This window comes from Choloepus didactylus, chromosome 22 (assembly GCF_015220235.1).
Source record: "Choloepus didactylus isolate mChoDid1 chromosome 22, mChoDid1.pri, whole genome shotgun sequence".
Lineage (NCBI taxonomy): Eukaryota > Metazoa > Chordata > Mammalia > Pilosa > Megalonychidae > Choloepus > Choloepus didactylus.
In genome coordinates, this window is record NC_051328.1 from 2,543,624 (window position 1) to 2,562,264 (window position 18,641).

At 36.5% G+C, this 18,641-nt stretch overlaps 1 protein-coding gene across 1 annotated transcript in view; it reads right to left on the minus strand.

Annotated features, from left to right (window-relative positions):
- Positions 1 to 18,641, minus strand: part of ITFG1 (integrin alpha FG-GAP repeat containing 1) — a 336,928-nt gene that overhangs the window by 146,538 nt on the left and 171,749 nt on the right. Inside the window, exons 9-10 of the mRNA XM_037815500.1 lie at positions 3,205 to 3,299; positions 820 to 992 (exon numbers count right to left, since the gene is read on the minus strand). Coding sequence (XP_037671428.1) covers positions 820 to 992; positions 3,205 to 3,299 — 268 coding nt within the window. The remainder of the gene's footprint in view (positions 1 to 819; positions 993 to 3,204; positions 3,300 to 18,641) is intronic.

The window sequence follows — 18,641 nt, forward strand, 5'->3', positions numbered from 1 at the left end:
CCGAATGCCTCTTTGTTGCTCAGATGTGGCCCTCTCTCTCTGGCTAAGCCAACTTGAAAGGTGAAATCACTGCCCTCCCCCCTACGTGGGATCAGACACCCAGGGGAGTGAATCTCCCTGGCAACGTGGAATATGACTCCTGGGAAGGAATGTAGACCTGGCATCGTGGGACGGAGAACATCTTCTTGACCAAAAGGGGATGTCAAAGGAAATGAAATAAGCTTCAGTGGCAGAGAGATTCCAAAAGGAGCCGAGAGGTCACTCTGGTGGGCACTCTTACGCACACTTTAGACAACCCTTTTTAGGTTCTAGAGAATTGGGGTAGCTGGTGGTGGATACCTGAAACTATCAAACTACAACCCAGAACCCATGAATCTCGAAGACAGTTGTATAAAAATGTAGCTTATGAGGGGTGACAATGGGATTGGGAAAGCCATAAGGACCACACTCCACTTTGTCTAGTTTATGGATGGATGAGTAGAAAAATAGGGGAAGGAAACAAACAGACAAAGGTACCCAGTGTTCTTTTTTACTTCAATTGCTCTTTTTCACTCTAATTATTATTCTTGTTATTTTTGTGTGTGTGCTAATGAAGGTGTCAGGGATTGATTTGGGTGATGAATGTACCACTATGTAATGGTACTGTAAACAATCGAAAGTACAATTTGTTTTGTATGACTGCGTGGTATGTGAATACATCTCAATAAAATTAATATTAAAAAAAAAAAAATGGCAGTTGTTGTTGTTAAAAAAAAAAAAAAAAAGGTACAATAACAAAGATACTTTGCAAATATTTGTCAATTGATTTAATTTCCATACCTTCCAGATGCATTCTTCAGTATGGCAAGAGCGTCTGGATAGCCATCCATGTTATAGTCCCCAATATGAAGGGCAATTGGAATTGGTATTTCAGCTGGTTGTTGTTCATACACAAATGGCACAAAGCTCCAGAGTGTACCCTTATTGCTGAAATCCTGTAGCACTGGAACCCACTATGGTTTAAGAGGAAAATGATTAGAATATTTAGTTATTTTCGGAAAAAAAAAATCATCATTTGTAAGGTAAATGATGTCCCACTAAAAAGGTTGTTTTCAATGTCAGTTCATTTTTATATAGATAAAAGTCCTCAAGATAAGCATCATTTTATTTAACTTCTTTATCTCTGTTGTATAGCAGGATATCTATTATAATGTATTTTGGGGAATAGGTGACTGGCACTCTGGAACAAAAATGTAGATTCCTAGATCTAGTCATCTTGGTTTGAACTGGCACATTAAGACTTAGATGGTTTTAATCATGGAAACTTCGAGTTGAACTGAAGTTAATGATCATTTAGTGGAACTATGATTCCATTTCTAGCGAAAGATTTAAAATTTTATGTCAAGTAGAAATATAACCTCAAATCAATAATTTAAAATATTAAAGGAAACTGTAATGCTATCTAATGCTGATATCCTTTCAGGAAGACCAACACAGGAAGAAATTTAGAACATGACAGGGTCTCCCTTGTTCTTCTGCTGTGCCTCACACATGAAGATCAACCAGCTCCAAGGCTTCCAAAATGACACCAGGCCTGACAAGCCCTGCCTGCCGCTGACAGGTACATCTTGGCCCAGCAGAATGAGCTCTGCCATTAAAAGGGCTGGAGGCCACATTTTTAGTAAATTCTATTTCTGTATTGATTATAATGAAGATAACAGAGAACAGGCTGTTTTCAAAATGAGCCTTTAGAAAACCCTTTCTCTTCTGATGGCCCTAATCTTTACCTTTTATTAACCTAATCCAAAACTAAAAATGTGAAGAGTGGAAATTGTGCCATTCAAATGACAGATATGCCTATAATTAGCTAATAGTATGGATGCTGACATATAACCAGGAGCTGCCGAAACAGAAGTAGGCATAGCTGACTTGAAATTGGAGGAAGCCAAAAATGCCTACAGATGTTTGTTCTTATCTGTAGGTGACTCATCTATGTGGCTCCAAGCTAAACTATAATAAAAATGACTTATTTAATATAAGGGTATGTCCAACATTTTATAGGTTATGCAAACAAAGCATAATTTGCCATGGAAAATGAAAAAAAAAAAAAGCTTAATGATAAAGATATATTTATAAAAATTGAGTTGTTTTAAAAATTGGTTTGTTCCTTTAATCATTTTTTCCATCTTTCTGAAAGGAAAAGAAAGTATCATTTTGAATAGCATCAAAATGTTTTAATGCTTCACCTGACTTTGAAAAAAAATGTTTTGTTTTGGAAGAAGATGGGAAACTTTCACTTAACACTAAGCTATCACAAATTTCTGAAGAGGAAGACAGTTTATCAATGAGAACAAATCACATCAGATAAAGAATTCCTGTTAAAGTAAATGTATAAAGGCCTAAAAGGTACAAAGATTTTTCACTTGTTGTGACATCCACAACAATCACCAAAGAACTGACATTTATCTTCCCACAAAGATGACTGTATCATTTGACAATAGTCTTGTGGTAGCCCATCTCTTAAAGACAGGCTGTAATTACTAGATATACCTATGAACCAATGATGAGGTATTACTTGACTTAAAAGTGTTTTAAGTGATTCAAAACCTAAAAAAAAGTTCAGGATAATAAAATTTACAGGTGTAATATTAAGGCTTTTACGAAGCTGACTGTATGAAGATTTGTTTTATTGTCTTAGTATAAAGTGTGATGTTCCCTAACTTACAGGCTATAATAGTCAACACATTATTCTATTATTTATTATCCCAAAAAAGAAAATAAAACTGATGAATTCTACTACTGTATTTCACATCAGGTACTATCCAAATGGAAAAATTCTCAGTGAGATAACCTATCATTCCTACATTAATCCCTTGCTGTGACTTATCAGATTCTCAATCGTTGCCCACAAGCTTCAGGTACAAAGTCAGCAGAAGAGAATGAAACAGATCTAAATACCAGAAATACAAACATGATTAACTTGAAAATCACCCTTTATTAACAAGTGTTTTACTATAATCTTGGCATGTAGGATGCTAACAGATCATTTAATTACTGAATTCAGAATGCATTTTTGTCACAAGAAGTGATTATAACAGTGATCTCTTACCCTCAACCAATCAATAAAAAATAGATTTAAATGTATTTCATTAACTACTTTTTCTAACTTCCAAAGATTTTTTTTCAAACATATAATTCTATTTACACTAAAACAAGTGGATATACCTGTTTTGTTCCAGATCTTGCTAAGTAGATGGTGCTTTTCTGACAATTTTTATCTTCACAGCCTGGCAGTAAGTGATCCATGTGTCCATCTCCATCTGCAAAAAGAAATTTCAAGAGTCCATTAACAGCCACAAAATAAAGTATTTTTATATGGCAGATTAAATTTCCTGTTTGTTCAAAAGCTAAATCAATCTGGATAAAACTGAAGAATTTGACATATGACTTAATAATGAATGTTACTTGATTTAAAAAAATTACTCTGGCCCTTGTTGCCTATTATCTGAACTGTGTCTTGTTTAAATTGCACACTTTTCTGTGGTTGAATATTTATCCAATATTGGAAAAAGACTTCATTTTAGATTTTAATGTTAAAATAATAAATTTTAATAATGTGGCTTTTACATAGATAATTATCATTGCTGCTACAGGAGAAAAATAAGCATGTCAATAGTAACTGATTAGCACATAGCTTATATTAAATGTGACTCTTATCTTTATACATATTTCTGTTAAGTGCTTTTTATACAGCATGAACTTCAAGAATTATAAAACTCTTAGCACCTGGCCTAAACAGCATTAATAACTTTTTATCTATAAAAAAGTAAAATGTAGGGACCACAGATGTCTTTTCCAATTAACAGGTTTTTAGAAAGCTGAGGTCAGCTCCCAATGGCTAGATTTTCATCCTAATCAGCTGAAAATTCTTTTTTTTTTTTCCTTTTGAAGAAGTCTTTAGAGAATTGAAAGGCTTATTATAGTTACATATCTATTTTTTTAATTTTATTTTGAAATAAATTCAAACTTACAGGAACAGTTGCAAAAACAATAAACCCTATACACAGAACTCCAGCATACCCCGATCCACCAACTTTAACATCCTGTCACACCACCATTTCTTTCTTTCCCTCCCTCCCATATCATCCATCATCTATTGCTCTGTCTTCTGAACATACGAGAGCAAGCTGCACATATCTTTGAACAAACAATATAATTCACATATACATTTCCCATGAATAAGAACATTCTTTTATGCAATCACATTAAGTGCAGCTAAGAAGTTCAAGAAATTCAACATTGATACAAAGTTTACATTCTATATTTCCTTTTTTATCTTATGTCCCAACTGTGTCCCTTTGAGCCTCCTCTCCTCCAGCCTCAGATCCCATCCAGGATCATCCCTGGCATTTAATTGTCATTATCTATTTAGACTTTTTTTTTTTAATTGTGGAAACATATATACATATATACAGCCTAAATCTTCCCATTCTAAACCCTACCTAGCATTCCATTAGTGGCATTAATCACATTCAGAATGTTGCAATGCTATCACCTTCCCACCATCCATTACTAGAAATTTCCCTTCACCCCAAACAGAAACCCTACCCTCATTTCTTAACTCCCCATTGCCCCTTCCCCCACTTCTTGTAACCCATACTCTACTTTTCATCTCCATGGTCATATTCTCTGATACTTTCTTTGTGTTTACTGTGGGGCTTAAATTTAGCCTCTTAAATCTATAACAGTCTTGTTTTTCTTTGGTACCAACTTAACTTCAATAGGACGCATAAACTATGTTCCTATACTCCTCCATTCCCCCATCTTTATGTAGTTCTTGTCAAAAATTACATGTTATACATTGAGTCCAAAACCACTGATTTATCATTACAGTTTATGTATTTTAGATCCCGTAGGAAGTAAATAGTGGAGTTACAAATAAAAAATACAGTAGTATTGGTATTTATATTTACCATGTGATCTTTACTGGAAATCTTTATTTCTTCATGTGGTTTCAGTCAATTGTTTAGTGTCCCTTCCTTTCAGCCTGCACAATTCCCTTTAGCATTTCTTATAGGACTGATCTACTGGTGATGAAGTCCCTCAGCTTTTGATTATCCGGGAATGTTTTCATCACCCCCTCATTTTTAACCTCAAGGTGTTTGTGAATTTTCTAAGTCACTGACGGTTATTGACTTTTATTTGTATTCTACTGTGGTCAGAGAATGTGCTTTGAATAAATGCAATTTTTTAAAATTTATTGCAGCTTGTTTTATGTCTCAGCATATAGTCTATTCTGGAGAAAGACCTGTGATCACTAGAGAAGAATGTGTGTTGCGGTGATTTGGGATGTAATGTTCTATATATGTCTGTTAAATTTTTCTATATCTCTCTCTCCTTTCTTTGTTTCTCTGTCGGTAGGGTTCCCTTTAGTATCTGAAGTAGGGCAGGTCTTTTATTAGCAAAATCTCTCAGCATTTGTTTGTCTGTGAAAAATTTAAGATCTCCCTCACATTTGAAGGAGAGTTTTGCTGGATAAAGTATTCTTGGTTGGAAATTTTTCTCTCTCAGAATTTTAAATGTCATGTCACTGCCTTCTCGCCTCCATGATGGCTCCTGAGTAGTCACAACTTAGTCTTATGTTGTTTCCTTTGTATGTGGGTGAATTGCTTTTCTCTTGCTGCTTTCAGAACTTGCTCCTTCTCTTCAGTATTTGAGAGTCTGATCAGAATCTGTCTCGGAGTGGGTTTATTTGGATTTATTCTATTTGGAGTTCGCTGGGCATTTATGCTTTGTGTATTTATATTGTGTAGAAGGTTGGGGAAGTTTTCCCCAACAATTTCTTTGAATACTCTTTCTAGACCTTTACCCTTGTCTTCCCCTTCTGGGACACCAAAGAGTCTTAAATTTGGACGTTTTATCTTATCTATCGTATCCCTGAGATCCATTTCGATTTTTTCAATTTTTTCCCCTATTCTTTCTTTTGTTCTTTCATTTTCCACTCTGTGGTCCTCGAGGACGCTGAATCGTTGTTCAGCTTCCTCTAGTCTTGTACTATGAGTATCCAGAATGTTTTTAATTTGGTCAACAGTTTCTTTTATTTCCATAAGATTATCTATTTTTTTAATTTACTCTTGCAAGTTCTTCCTTATGTTCTTCTATGGTCTTCTTCATGTCCTTTATATCCTGTGCCATGCTCTTGTTGTTTGTCTTAAGTTCTTTGATTAATTGCTCCAAGTACTGTGTCTTCTCTGATCTTCTGATTTGGGTGTTTGGGTTTGGGTTCTCCATATCATCTGGTTTTCATCTCCATGAATCAGATAAAATCATATGCTTTAAAATTTTCTGTTGTTTTTGGCTTCTTGGCATTTGCTGTACTTAATAGGGTTCTTTCAGGATATGAAAAACACCAATATCTAATTTGTCAGATCCACAGCTTGGTGGCATCCACTTTCTCTAACTAACCAGCAGATGGCATCCGTGAGTCACCTATTCCCCTCAAGTGAGTCCTCCCCAACTTTGTCTTTGGGGTGCATGGGGGTCTGATTCTTGTGGGGTTCAATTGGTGCACCAAGTTTGGGTGTCTTGTTGGTGCTGTCTGCCCTGAATGTGGGGCATGTTTCTGAGTGGTTAGGGAGGCAGGGCAGCTTTAATAATCAAACCTCCCAGGTGTTCCCAGAGATTTAAGGCTGTTGCAAGAGTCTAAACCTTCATTTCAGTCTTGCCACAGATTGTCTCTGCCACTGACCCACGAGTCCTTGGTATTGGCGTAGGGTCCTTGGGATTTCTGAGCGGGTCCCCCTTCCCAGCCGTGCTCTTCCAGGACCTCTGCTGAGGGAAGGCTGTGTCACATCACAAGACTGTGCCGGCCCTCCAGGGAAGCCCTGGGCTGCCAGGCCATGCAGGGATGTTCCCAGCCTGATGTAAAGATGGCTGAATGGGGCGTGTTATTTCTCCCTTTTCACACAGCTCTGCTTTCCCAGCTCCGGGCAATTAGCTGTGGGTGCACTAGAGGCCACTGTCCATGGCCTATATTGTGGTGTGTGCGTGTGTTGTGGGAAACACTCCTTGTCACACTGGGACCCTTGGCGCGGGCTCTGGGCTATGGCTCCGGCCCTGGGCAGGAGCGCCCCCAGCCCACCAGGAAGATGGCTGCAAGGGGTGCAATTTCTTTCTCCTTTTTGCTCCCCTCCGCCCTCCTGGCTCCGAGGCAATTAGCAGCGGGTGTGGGAAGGGCTATCCTCCACACCAGATACTGAGGCGTTTGCAAGGCCCACTCCTGCCGCGATTCACTGCGTGGTTCTCGCTGCCATATCTGCAGCTGCTCTGGGTTTTTTTTTTTAAAAAAGAACTAGTCCGCCTCCAAATGCCAACCCACGGTTTCCCCACACCGCAGTGCGGCTGCCGAACTTTCATCTGGCTCACTCACTTGTTTCAGAATGCAGGCTCCTGGTTTCACCAAATGCACGGTCCCTGTGGATTTAGCAGACCTTGTTCAACTGGTGCATCGCTGGAACTGGAGTTCCGGGTCACTTTCTGGCTTTTATCTAGTATTTTTCACGGAGGTGTTTTTTTGTCCTCTCTCACCTAGCCGCCATGTTAGGTTCTCCAGTTATACATCTTTCTTAATATGTAAATCTATACAAGGAAGGATCTTATTTACTGTAATTCTTATATCTCTCTTTCCAAGTGTAGGCACTACTCTGGGCACAAGTCAAGCAATGTATTAAACTACAGCAAATAGGTCAGTGATTAAAATTACAAAAAGCAGTCCCCAAAATTAAAACCTAGGTGACCACCACAATCTGGTTGTCCCTGTAAAGAGATTTAGCTCTAGGACATTAAAATCTATAAACCCTTCAGGCACGGAAGAGCCGTCCAGAGGAGGGAGTGCTGCAGTCCGTCTCATGTTCCCTCCTCTCAACTGGCCCTAGCTTCTCTTTCTCTCAAGTTGTTTCGTATTTCCTATCCAGGCTTTCAACCATGACTTAGCAGATATCTTTATGAAATGCTCTGCCAAATAACTATATAGAAATCATATCAATAAATCATGTGATAACACAATCATGCCTTTAATTATGATTTATCAGCAATATTTTATTTTAAATCAGTATTTTATAGATACGTTCACACAATTCTAGAACTCAGAGATTGTGCTCCCTGTGCTGACCCTAAGTGCTCTCTGACATTAATGTAAAGTGAAAGAGAAGATTTCTGATTCCAACTTCAAGCCCAAAGGAAGTTTGGTCTCTCAAAGGAAAGAAACATTTTAATCTTCACTTTTCTGCATGTTTTTTTTTAAATTTTGGAAATGATTTCAAACTCTAAAAAAGTTGCAATAATAAAAATGGTATAAGGAACATCTGTAAACCCTTTATTCAGATTCTGTTATTGTTAACATTTTGGCCCATTTGTTTAATCATTTGTCCTTGCTCCCTCTGAAACATTTTTTTTTCCCTGAATCATCTGTGTGTAATTACATATTATGGCCATTTACCCCTAAATACTTCCTGAAGATAGGAATATTCTCTTACATGACCACAGTAATCAATTCATAAATTCACACTGACATAGTACTTTTATCTAATGTGCTAGATATATTCCAATTTTGTCAGTTGATCATATAATGTCCTTCAGAGCATTTTTTGCCCCCCCACAACAGGACTCAGTCTCTGTAGGAATTATGTTTAGTTGTTATTTATCTTTAGCCTCCATTAAAAAACTATTGCCACAGCCTTTTTTTGTGTTTAATAATCTGTATGTCTTTTTGCCTCAGATTATAGAATCTTCTACTTTGTAATAAATTGTTATGCCTGGGGAGGAAAATAGCTTTCACATGGGAAAAATCAGAGGTGCCAGGCTGGGAACTAAAATTAGCTTAAGCAAATTATCTTAGAAATAATGTGACTGTGTTGAGTAGACTAAGAAAACGTCATGCTGGTGCAGGTGCCAGTTTGTGAACTTGGCAGGGAGTCCTTAAAAAGTATCCAGGATTTATAACTTTGGACTGCCTTCCCTCAGGACTCTTGAAGTTTTCCTGAAGGCTGAAATCCCTCCTTGAAGATGCAACAGAAATTTTACTAGAAGGAATAGCACTTCCACTGACTTATACTTAGAAACTGGAGTATAAAAACTGGCCTTCTGCATGGTGGCTGATCACCAGGGACTAAAGAGCAAATTAAAAAATTCTAAATTCCATTTGATGCTGACCAAACTAAACTCTTCTCTAAAATATGTAAAAAACTTTACTGAAATAGTTTTAATAATTCAAAACTGCTTTACAGAGAATTTAAAAGTTTAAAACCAAGAAGACACTAAAACAGTTATAGTACTTATTTAAAAATGGATGAGTTTTTGCATAATTATTTTTGTTTTTTTAATTAAGCGAAGGACATAAAAGGGTCACATTTACTATATCAATTATTCTCTTAAACATTCATAACATTTTCAGTCTCAAGAAGTTAACCAACCTGTGGTACTATTTAAGCAAATTACAACCCATTATTCTGGCCCCAAACTTCCTATCCAACTTTGCATACTTAATCTTCACTAATGTGGTGGTTCTCAGTGTGGTCCCCACACAAGCAGCCTCACCATCACCTACGAACTTGTCAGAAATGCAAAATTTCAGGCCTCTGAACAGACCTAAAGACTCAGAAGCTTTGGGGGTGGGGCCCAGCAATCTATATTTTTATAAGTCCTCCAGGTGACTGAGATGCATGGTAAGATTTGGGAACCACTGCTCTAAGGCAACTACCCTGGTCTCACACTGACCCCAGAAGGTGGTATGTATTCCCACTTTCATGTCTTTGATTATGCTTCTCCATTTAGAATAAACTTCTCTTCATAATCAAATACAACTACCCCTTTAGGACTCAGTCTGTATCTCTTCCTCAGAAGCTGTGCTCCAGCCTCATGGGATCCAGGCCATATTCTGCAAAATCGTACGTCTCTTAGGTCAACTCACTATGGTCAACGTATTGCATATGGTCATATAAAACAACTATTTTCTGTGAATGTTGTCATCCCACGAGAGTGTATGGAGACTTAATGTAATGGAAAGATGTGGATTTTAAATCTGGCTTAGCTCCTTTTACAGTAGCTATATACTCCTACAAAAGAGACTGAAAATATATTCTTAAAACATTAATTTTATTTTGGAACAGATCGAGCTTTACAAAAGGTATTCATTGTAAAAAAAACAAAATTCTTCCACTGTTGTCACCAGCTCCTCACCAATAGCAGCAACCACTTTGGTAGTTTCTTGTGTATCCTTCAAAAGAGAGTCTTTGCATATACACCCACTATACAATTTTGCACAAATGATAGCATACTCTAAACACTATTTGGCACTTTGATTTGTTGATTTATTGTATCTTTGAGATTGTGATGGTTAGGTTCATGTGCCAACTTGGCCAGGTGATGGTACCCAGGTGTCTGGTCAAGAAAATACTGGCCTGTTACTGCAAGGACATTCGTGGCTGGTTAATAAACCAGAAGGATGGTTTATTAAATCATCGGTCACCTGGCTGCAGATGTGACTGATTACATCACTGAAGGGCATGTCTTCCACAATGAGAGAATGCAATCAGTTGGATTTAATCCAATTAGTTGAAGACTTTTAAGGGAGACAGATAGAGGACCTTCACTTCTTTGGCTGACCAGCGAAGTGTTTCCTGAGGAATTCATCGAACACTTTCATCAGAGCTGCCAGTTTGCTGCCTGAGTTCATCGAACATCTTCATTGGAGTTGCCAGTCTGCTGCCTGCCCTACAGAATTTGGACTCTTGCATACCCATAGTTGCGTGAGACACTTATAAATCTTATATTTATAGATATCTCTTGTTGATTCTGTTTCGCCAGAGAACCCTAATACAACTTGGTACTGGGAGTGGTTCTTGAGAAACAGAATCTTAAAAAGGGCTTTTACAATTGGTTTTCTACTCTGATTAGATTCAAAGGCAATGATGACTCCATTTCCAATAATCAAGAAGGCACTGACAGTCCATGGCGTGAGTTGGCAATAAAGATATGCAAAATATCACCGTTTGATTCCTCTAATCAGTCTTGTATGAAGCAAGGCTCTGGGTGACAGTGTTTTTTACACCTTCACAGAATTTTGCAGAGTTAAGAGGTATAATGATGTTGGCTGGTTCCTCTTAGATACATTGGCTAAAGTTATAAGAGAAAGGGACAAGCTAAAGGTTTCAAACTTAAAACTTAAGTGCTGTATGACAGATGTAAAGGTTTCTATGTGTGCCCTGAAAGAAAATCTTATTTCCTATGGCTGCAGACTTGAGATTTCTAAAAACCAGACCCAGAATCTCACTGTGTGAGGAGCAGATTTACAATGTAAACTAAAATCTCAACCTTGCAGGGTGTCTGCTGTTAAAGTCAAGGCATTCATTGGAAAAAAATTGGATCCTGAAACTTGGGATGGGGACAATATTTAATAATTGATAATAATTGCAGTGAGGACACTGGAACCCTGGATTCTGCTGAGTCTTTTTTAGATATACCTGTAGTGGTCTTTCCTGAGGAAACAGCCCCCCCACCCCCACCTCCAGTCTGCCTGAGGAAACAGCTTCCCCACCTCTAGTCTGCCCTAAGGAGCCTGCCATCCAACATAGCTAAAGAGACTAACCCTTCAGTGCCTGCTAAACCTGTAATCACCTCCCCTGAGGAAGCAGCCCTCATTCCTCTGACTGAAGAGATTAATCCTGTTTCATGAGATGAAACTGCAACAGAACGTCCTGAGGTAAATGGCTTGAAGGATACTTCTAATTCTTTCAATGACCCACCCCCACCACCAGTCTTTGCTTCAAGACCTATAACTAGACTAAAGTCCTAACAGGCCCCGAAGGGTGAGGAACAAAGTGTGACCCATGAGGAAGTACGCTATACTCCAAAAGAAATGTATGAGTTTTCCAACTTATACAGACAGATATCAGGGATTGACTATGTGTGGGAATCAATATTAAAGGTGTGGGATAATGGTGGAAGGAATATAAAGTTGGAGCAGGCTGAATTTGCTGATATGGGCCCACTAAGCAGAGATTCTGCATTTAGTGTTGCAGCTCGAGGGATTAGAAAGGGCGTTAACAGTTTGTTTGGGTGGTTAGCTGAAACATGGATCAAAAGGTGGCCAGCATTACCTGAGGTTGAAATGCCAGAACTGTCCTGGTAGAATGTAAAGGAGGGGATTCAAAGGCTTAGACTTCCGAATGTTAGAGGGGATTTATCATGGAAGATCTACTTACACACCCCTGGAATTTCCAGAGGGCACACCTTTTACCAGGACTGTGAGGAATGAATTTGTGAGACTAGCTCTGTCATCCTTGAAGAGCCCTGTAGTTGCCCTTCTCTGTGGGTCAGATATTACTGCAGGAACTGCTGTCAATGAGCTGGAATCCTTAACACAATGGGGATAATGGGATCCTGAGTCAGCCGAAGCCACGTGGCAGCAGTTAACCGCCAAAGACAAGGTGGGGTCATTGGGAGGATTAAATAAATGTGTGGGAAAGAATTTGGGATAAAATGTAAAGCAGTAAACACAGAAAAGTACATCATTGCCATGTATGCCCTCTAGCATGGTGGCATTCCATGTATACACAGTACAGTGCTATACTGTGCTTAATAGGTGGACAGCAGAGTAAAAAATGCATAACTCTTGGAAGGACAGAAGTAGTTTTTTTTCAGAGTTCTCATTTCCAGGACCCACTGGAATGCTTTCAGAAGGAAACACTGAAACACTTGGTCGTGAAAAATGAAGGTAACAATTTAGGATTTGATAAACATTACTGCATAGGTGGAGGAAAAAAATGTGAGTAGATTGGCTAAATATTTTGATGTATAAGCAAGAACTCAGTTCAATAACAAAAATAAATCAGTGATTTTTGAATTACAGAGTAAAACATGGCATGACAGCTATAACAGGGCATAAGTCAAAATGTCTCTTTCCACCATCTGGAAAATTTACTCTTAGATGGCTGTAGCATACATGAGCTATAAATACTACAAGTCACAAGACTAATTAATGGTAGAAGGTTCTAAATAGAATTCAGGGCTTTCTGTAACTTTTAACGTGTGGGGCCCAAGGCTGAAAGATTTCTATACTTGGTTTCTGAAACCATTCTTCTTATTAAAACAGATCCAGAAAAAAAGGTAAAAGTAAGAGTTTTCCCATTACATTTGTTAAGAGACATGTGAGACATATGCCAGATAATGTATTTGCATATGAAGATAATTTTCTGTGACTCATTAGTAAATAGCTGGACTTACCCATAGTAAAATAAAATTTAGCAAAAATTTATTTCCTTTTCACTTCCAGTGAAGTATATGAAGAAGAATATCATTTTATAGTTTTCAGAAGAGCAAATCATTAATATAAGAGAAATTACTGGCACAGAAAGAAATTGAATATGATGCAAAAACTAGCACAAAAAACAGATTTGATTTTTTAGGAAAATAAAATCTAGATTTTTAAAATAAATCATAAATAGCATAAAAATAGATGACATGCATGAAAATATTTAGATTTCTCTAGTTTTCATTTAAAAAATGCTCATAAAACTAACTGTAAGAATGAGAATCTGGTGCTCTGTTAAAAAGAAAAAAGGAGGCTCCTATTACCTACATTATCGTGTGGAAGGTATAAACATTTCTTCAAAATATGCATTTGTAAAGTGACTTAAATGATAGAAAAACTATGAATATATACACAAGTTTATTCTGCTTCAGATATTCAATAGCATCTAGATTGATTTTAAGTTATGTTATATAAATATAGCATGAATGTAATGTCTTAAGTCCCAGGGCCTCAATGGAAGTTCAGTGATGAGAAACACATACTGTCATAAAATATGAACATGATCAGAACAGAAAACTATAATTTTTTGCAGATTCCGCAGGACACTAGCAGGCATGGCAATGCTGGAAAGTGTGATGTGGGGCCAAGGATATAGGAAGTTAACTAAGTTTGCTTTGACATAAATTTAGGCTTTGTGAGTATGGTCATGAGACAGGACTTTCATGAGGACTTTTTTTTTCTTGTCAAGGTCTAAGATAAACCATTTTATTTATTTTTCTGATTGAAATGATAAAATATTTTTCCTTGTCATTTCAATCCCTAAATATCTGTCATGCTTCAATAATGTCTCCTGGATACTTAACACCTGATGCTTTTTCTGTTTTGCTGAATATTCTGATTCTATAACTTCTATGCCATGATGAATTTCTTCCTAACATAGAATTATAAAAAGCAAAGTCATGACCTACTCTTTTCCTGCTCTGAGTTTCCTGTGCTCTTTCCAATATATGAATAGAGGTAAAAGCCAACTATCTTGGTGAGCAGGGAGATAATGAGGTGGACTGAGGTTCAAGTCTAGCCCAGTTGCCAGCAGGTACACACAGTGGAGGAAATGTCTCCTAAATATTATGCACAGCAATGGCCTCATTTATTTCACTTTCTGAAGCTGGAAAAAGACTTGGGAGAGGAGTGTTGGGCTAGATTATCCTTAAGATTCTTTTATGATTAAATCTAAAACTACTATTTTTAGATATATTTTTATTGGCTATTATTGTATATTAATTATTGAATGTGCTATGAAATTATGATTCTTTTAGCTCTCCTTACCAAAACAAAACACTGCACGTTTATTTAACTATGCACAGGCATAGTATAATTTTTCTCTAAAGTTTATCACAAAAAAATGAAGAGAATTTGTCATATTACTAATGCTTTCTGATTTTTGAATATATCATAAAAATCAATATATAGATTACTTAAAATTTGGAGTAATGTGATTGATGAAGAAGAAGGAAGCTATACTTGTCAAATTCTTACGTATGTTTACCATATTGGTGAAACAGGAGAAAAAGACAAGTATAATCTACTTTTTATACAACTAATTAGCTTACGTGAAATAGCTTTGCTATTTTCCACGAGCATGGTGATATTTAAAGAGACTTACTTTGTCTATTGACTTCTATAAGCTATCACATACCATGAAATTCTGTGTGGGGGATCATTTTAAGATTATCTCAGTTAAGTGTAAGAGCTTAAATTTTTTCTTTCAGTGATATCTAATCTTATTTAAAAAGTAACCTATTATAACAAAATACCCATTAATTAAACTCACAATCAGAATTCTAAAAATAAACAAACTGAAACAAAATCCTATTTTTTTGGTTTATACATTTATTTACATAGTGTATAGTGACAGTGCAGGAAGAAGTGGCTGCTAGTCTTAGTCCATCGATACGATCCTGTATCAGAAATAAGGCCTCAACATCAAAAGGACAGAAATGTATTTAAATGGGAAAATTCACACAAGTAAAAAAGGCAGTTAAGTGGCTCTAACTCTTGTTTTGATAAGCATAAGGAAATGTAAAATGATCATATAAGAAAAATTAATTTAAGGACAAAATCATTATGCTCAAAAGCTTTAATTAAATGCAAACAATCCAGTATTTTAAATCTGGGCAGAAAATGAGAATCAAAATTCATATCTGAAAAGCTGCTCCAGTGAATTCTCAGGAAATACAGGCATGTTTGGGTAGTGGAAAGGATAATCGATTAGGAATGGGAAAAAATGTGATTTTAGTCCTGTTCTGCCACTATAAGGAGCTTGGCCAATTCAGTTTTTCCATCCATAAAATGAGAAGGCTGGATTCCATGTATGACATTCTAAAATGCTGTCCAGAGTCCACCAAGGCCACAGTGTAGTTTCACATAATGCACATAATACTGCAATATTTTCTTGTAAAGATTAAATGATGATGATGACAATGATGACACTAGTCAACATTCATTGTTTACTATGAGCAAAACACTGTTGTAAGTTTTCTACATGAAGTATCTTCTTAATTTCCACAATTCTTATTGTGTCAAGATCCTATACTGTTACCCCTATTTAACAGAAAAAAAGGAAGCATCAAAAGTTTAAGTAATTTGCCCATGACCACAGTTAGTTAGGAGGTAGACCTAGAAATACAAACCTAGGCAGTCTGACTCCAGAGCTCATGTTCTTAACCACTGCCCTTTACACAGGGGTGGTATACAACAGAGTAAATTTAATAAATGGTAGTTATTAGGTTGATGAACACTAAAAGTGCCAAATGTTGACATTAAAATGTCAAAAATACTTGCTTTTATGTAAGCCAAGAGTCACTACTCCAAAGAAAACAGGGGTGGGCTATAGTCTCATAATCTCTTCTGGAGAGCATGAGGGTGCTACCCTCAAAGAAAGCTGAAAACAGATCCCATTAAAAGGGACACTGACAATTATTGCTAAAAAAGGTTAACCTAAGACTTCTGCCTATACTCATCTTACATTTGAAATATGTATTTTTGGGACTTTTAGTCTGAGGGTAAAGCTCTAATGACTAGGGAAAGCAAGAAGCAGGCAGCATGTTAGTGTCATTTCCTAATCAGATTCACCTTCCAGATCCTTTCATAACTGGCAATATTTTAATTACTTTAATTAAATGTGGGCTATTTTAAAAGTGCTTAAAAAAGGACAAATTTCATAAATATGTAGACTAATTTGATATATTCCTTTGACAAACAGAGGAGTATTCTGAACAAGCTAATTTTGAAATATCCATGAGAGAAATATCTTAGATGTTTTAAGTCATTTGGTTGTACAGTCAATGAGTTAATTAGTAATTAATACTTTTTCCTAAAGCAATCTTTAATTCCCTTCACAACTGCAGAGTATTTATAATTTCCATTTGCAGGTCACAATTTATTTCAGGTCAACTATGAAATAACCAAATGAATAATCTTTGCAAATACCCAACAAGTTATTAGGACATCAAACTCTCAGGTCTTAGCCTTTAAGAGATGCTATTTTCCCCTCAAAATACTAATACAAGATAATTATAAATGTAATGTATGAACTAATGTTGTCTTTTTCTAGCTACAGCTGAATTCTTACTTCACTGGTTGGCTGTAAACTTTCTGTCAGAATGTTGGGATTAGTGAAATAAACCACCAGTGGCAGTGATATTACCATCAGTCTCACAAGATACTCATTTTCAACATCAAAGCTTTTATTATCCATCCGTTTCAAAGAAAAAATAGGGAATCAAACTTCATAAAGTTACTAAGTTCATAAACAAGGTGAACAAAGTATTCTACGGCAGCTGTGATCTCTGCAATTATTTCTTGGTCAGTAAAAGGAAAATGTTCTACCTAATAAGAGGTGTAAGGATCCTTTCTAATATTAGTGTTTTCTTCACATATATCATTCATACTTTCCTAATTATTAACCTCTTTATTTTAAATATTAGTCAACAGAATATAATGATCAGCTTTGACTAGATTAATTTCTCACAGTCAAGTTATATGATGCTAGAACTAGAAAGGGCCTTCATCTCCATTTTACACATGGGAAAACTGAGGTCCAGAAAGACAAAATAATTTGTTCAAGATTGCAAACTGAGGGAGAGTCACAGTCTCATGTTCCTTCAATAATGCAGAAATGGTTCACATTTAGAAAACACCCAAACCTAGTAATCATTTAATGTGTTAGGAATAAGTCACTGAACAACATCAGAATATTGAGGCCTTCCAACTACCTTTTGCATTAGAAGAGCAGTTTATTCAAAGGCACCAAAGCAATTTAAGGGGTCATTCATCTATAAAATCACATCAACACCATTTATTATAGCATTTATGAACTCATTTTAATTGTGTTCATAAGCACTGAATAATCACAGAGTAAGACAAAGTAAGGAAGGAGTAAAACAAACTAGACATGAAGTTGTTCCAATTTTAATAAATATATAATGCCTGAACTGTGGTTCTGTCTTTTTCTACTACAATATATATCATGGGTATATCCTGGGATGGAGAAAGGGAACTGATAATTCCTAAATATCCACTAAGTCCTAGTACAGTTTCTTTTATATACACCTTTAAATATGATCAAAAGCCATGAAGCAAACAATATTATTTCCATTTAACAGATGAGAAAGTTGAGGCTTGGAGATGGTAATCACCCAGGAAAAATGCCAGTAAGTGGCAGCTAAAAGTGGGGTTTGAACTCAATTTCTGTCTCAGTCCACTATCCAAGGCTGTTTCCTTCCCTTAATGAACATGACACGTAACTGTGAAGCGTCAACCAGAATTAGAGATCTAGAAAACAGCTATGGAATATGGTTTTTCTCTGTGCTGGAAGGGAATGACCAGGATTAGAGCACACATCCTTAAATATGACTTTTGACCTTTTTTATGAGTTGATCAGTTCAAATATAAGGAAAGTGAACATTCATTCTAAAATTATTCATTTAGCAAAGTGTATTAGCATTACATTAAACAGAATATAAAATGGTCAAGTATCTTTCATTAAGACCATAAAGTTAATAAGGGGTGGATCTGGGATTTATACCAAGAACTGTTTGGCTTTGAAACACTGGGAAGTTACTTTAGTTTTTCAAGCCTCAGCTTTCTTATTACACAGCAATCAGAGGGGACCCAAGGCTGCCTTCTTACTTTAAGGGAATGTCTCTCTTTAACTAGCACCTTAAGTAGGAAAACAAATGTATTCCCCATCAATGACTGGGTATATAATTAGTGAACCCTGAAAAATAATAATAGTCTTAATTGAGGTTTCAAAATTCAAGGAATTGTGACATCTACATCTGAGTGGCTCATT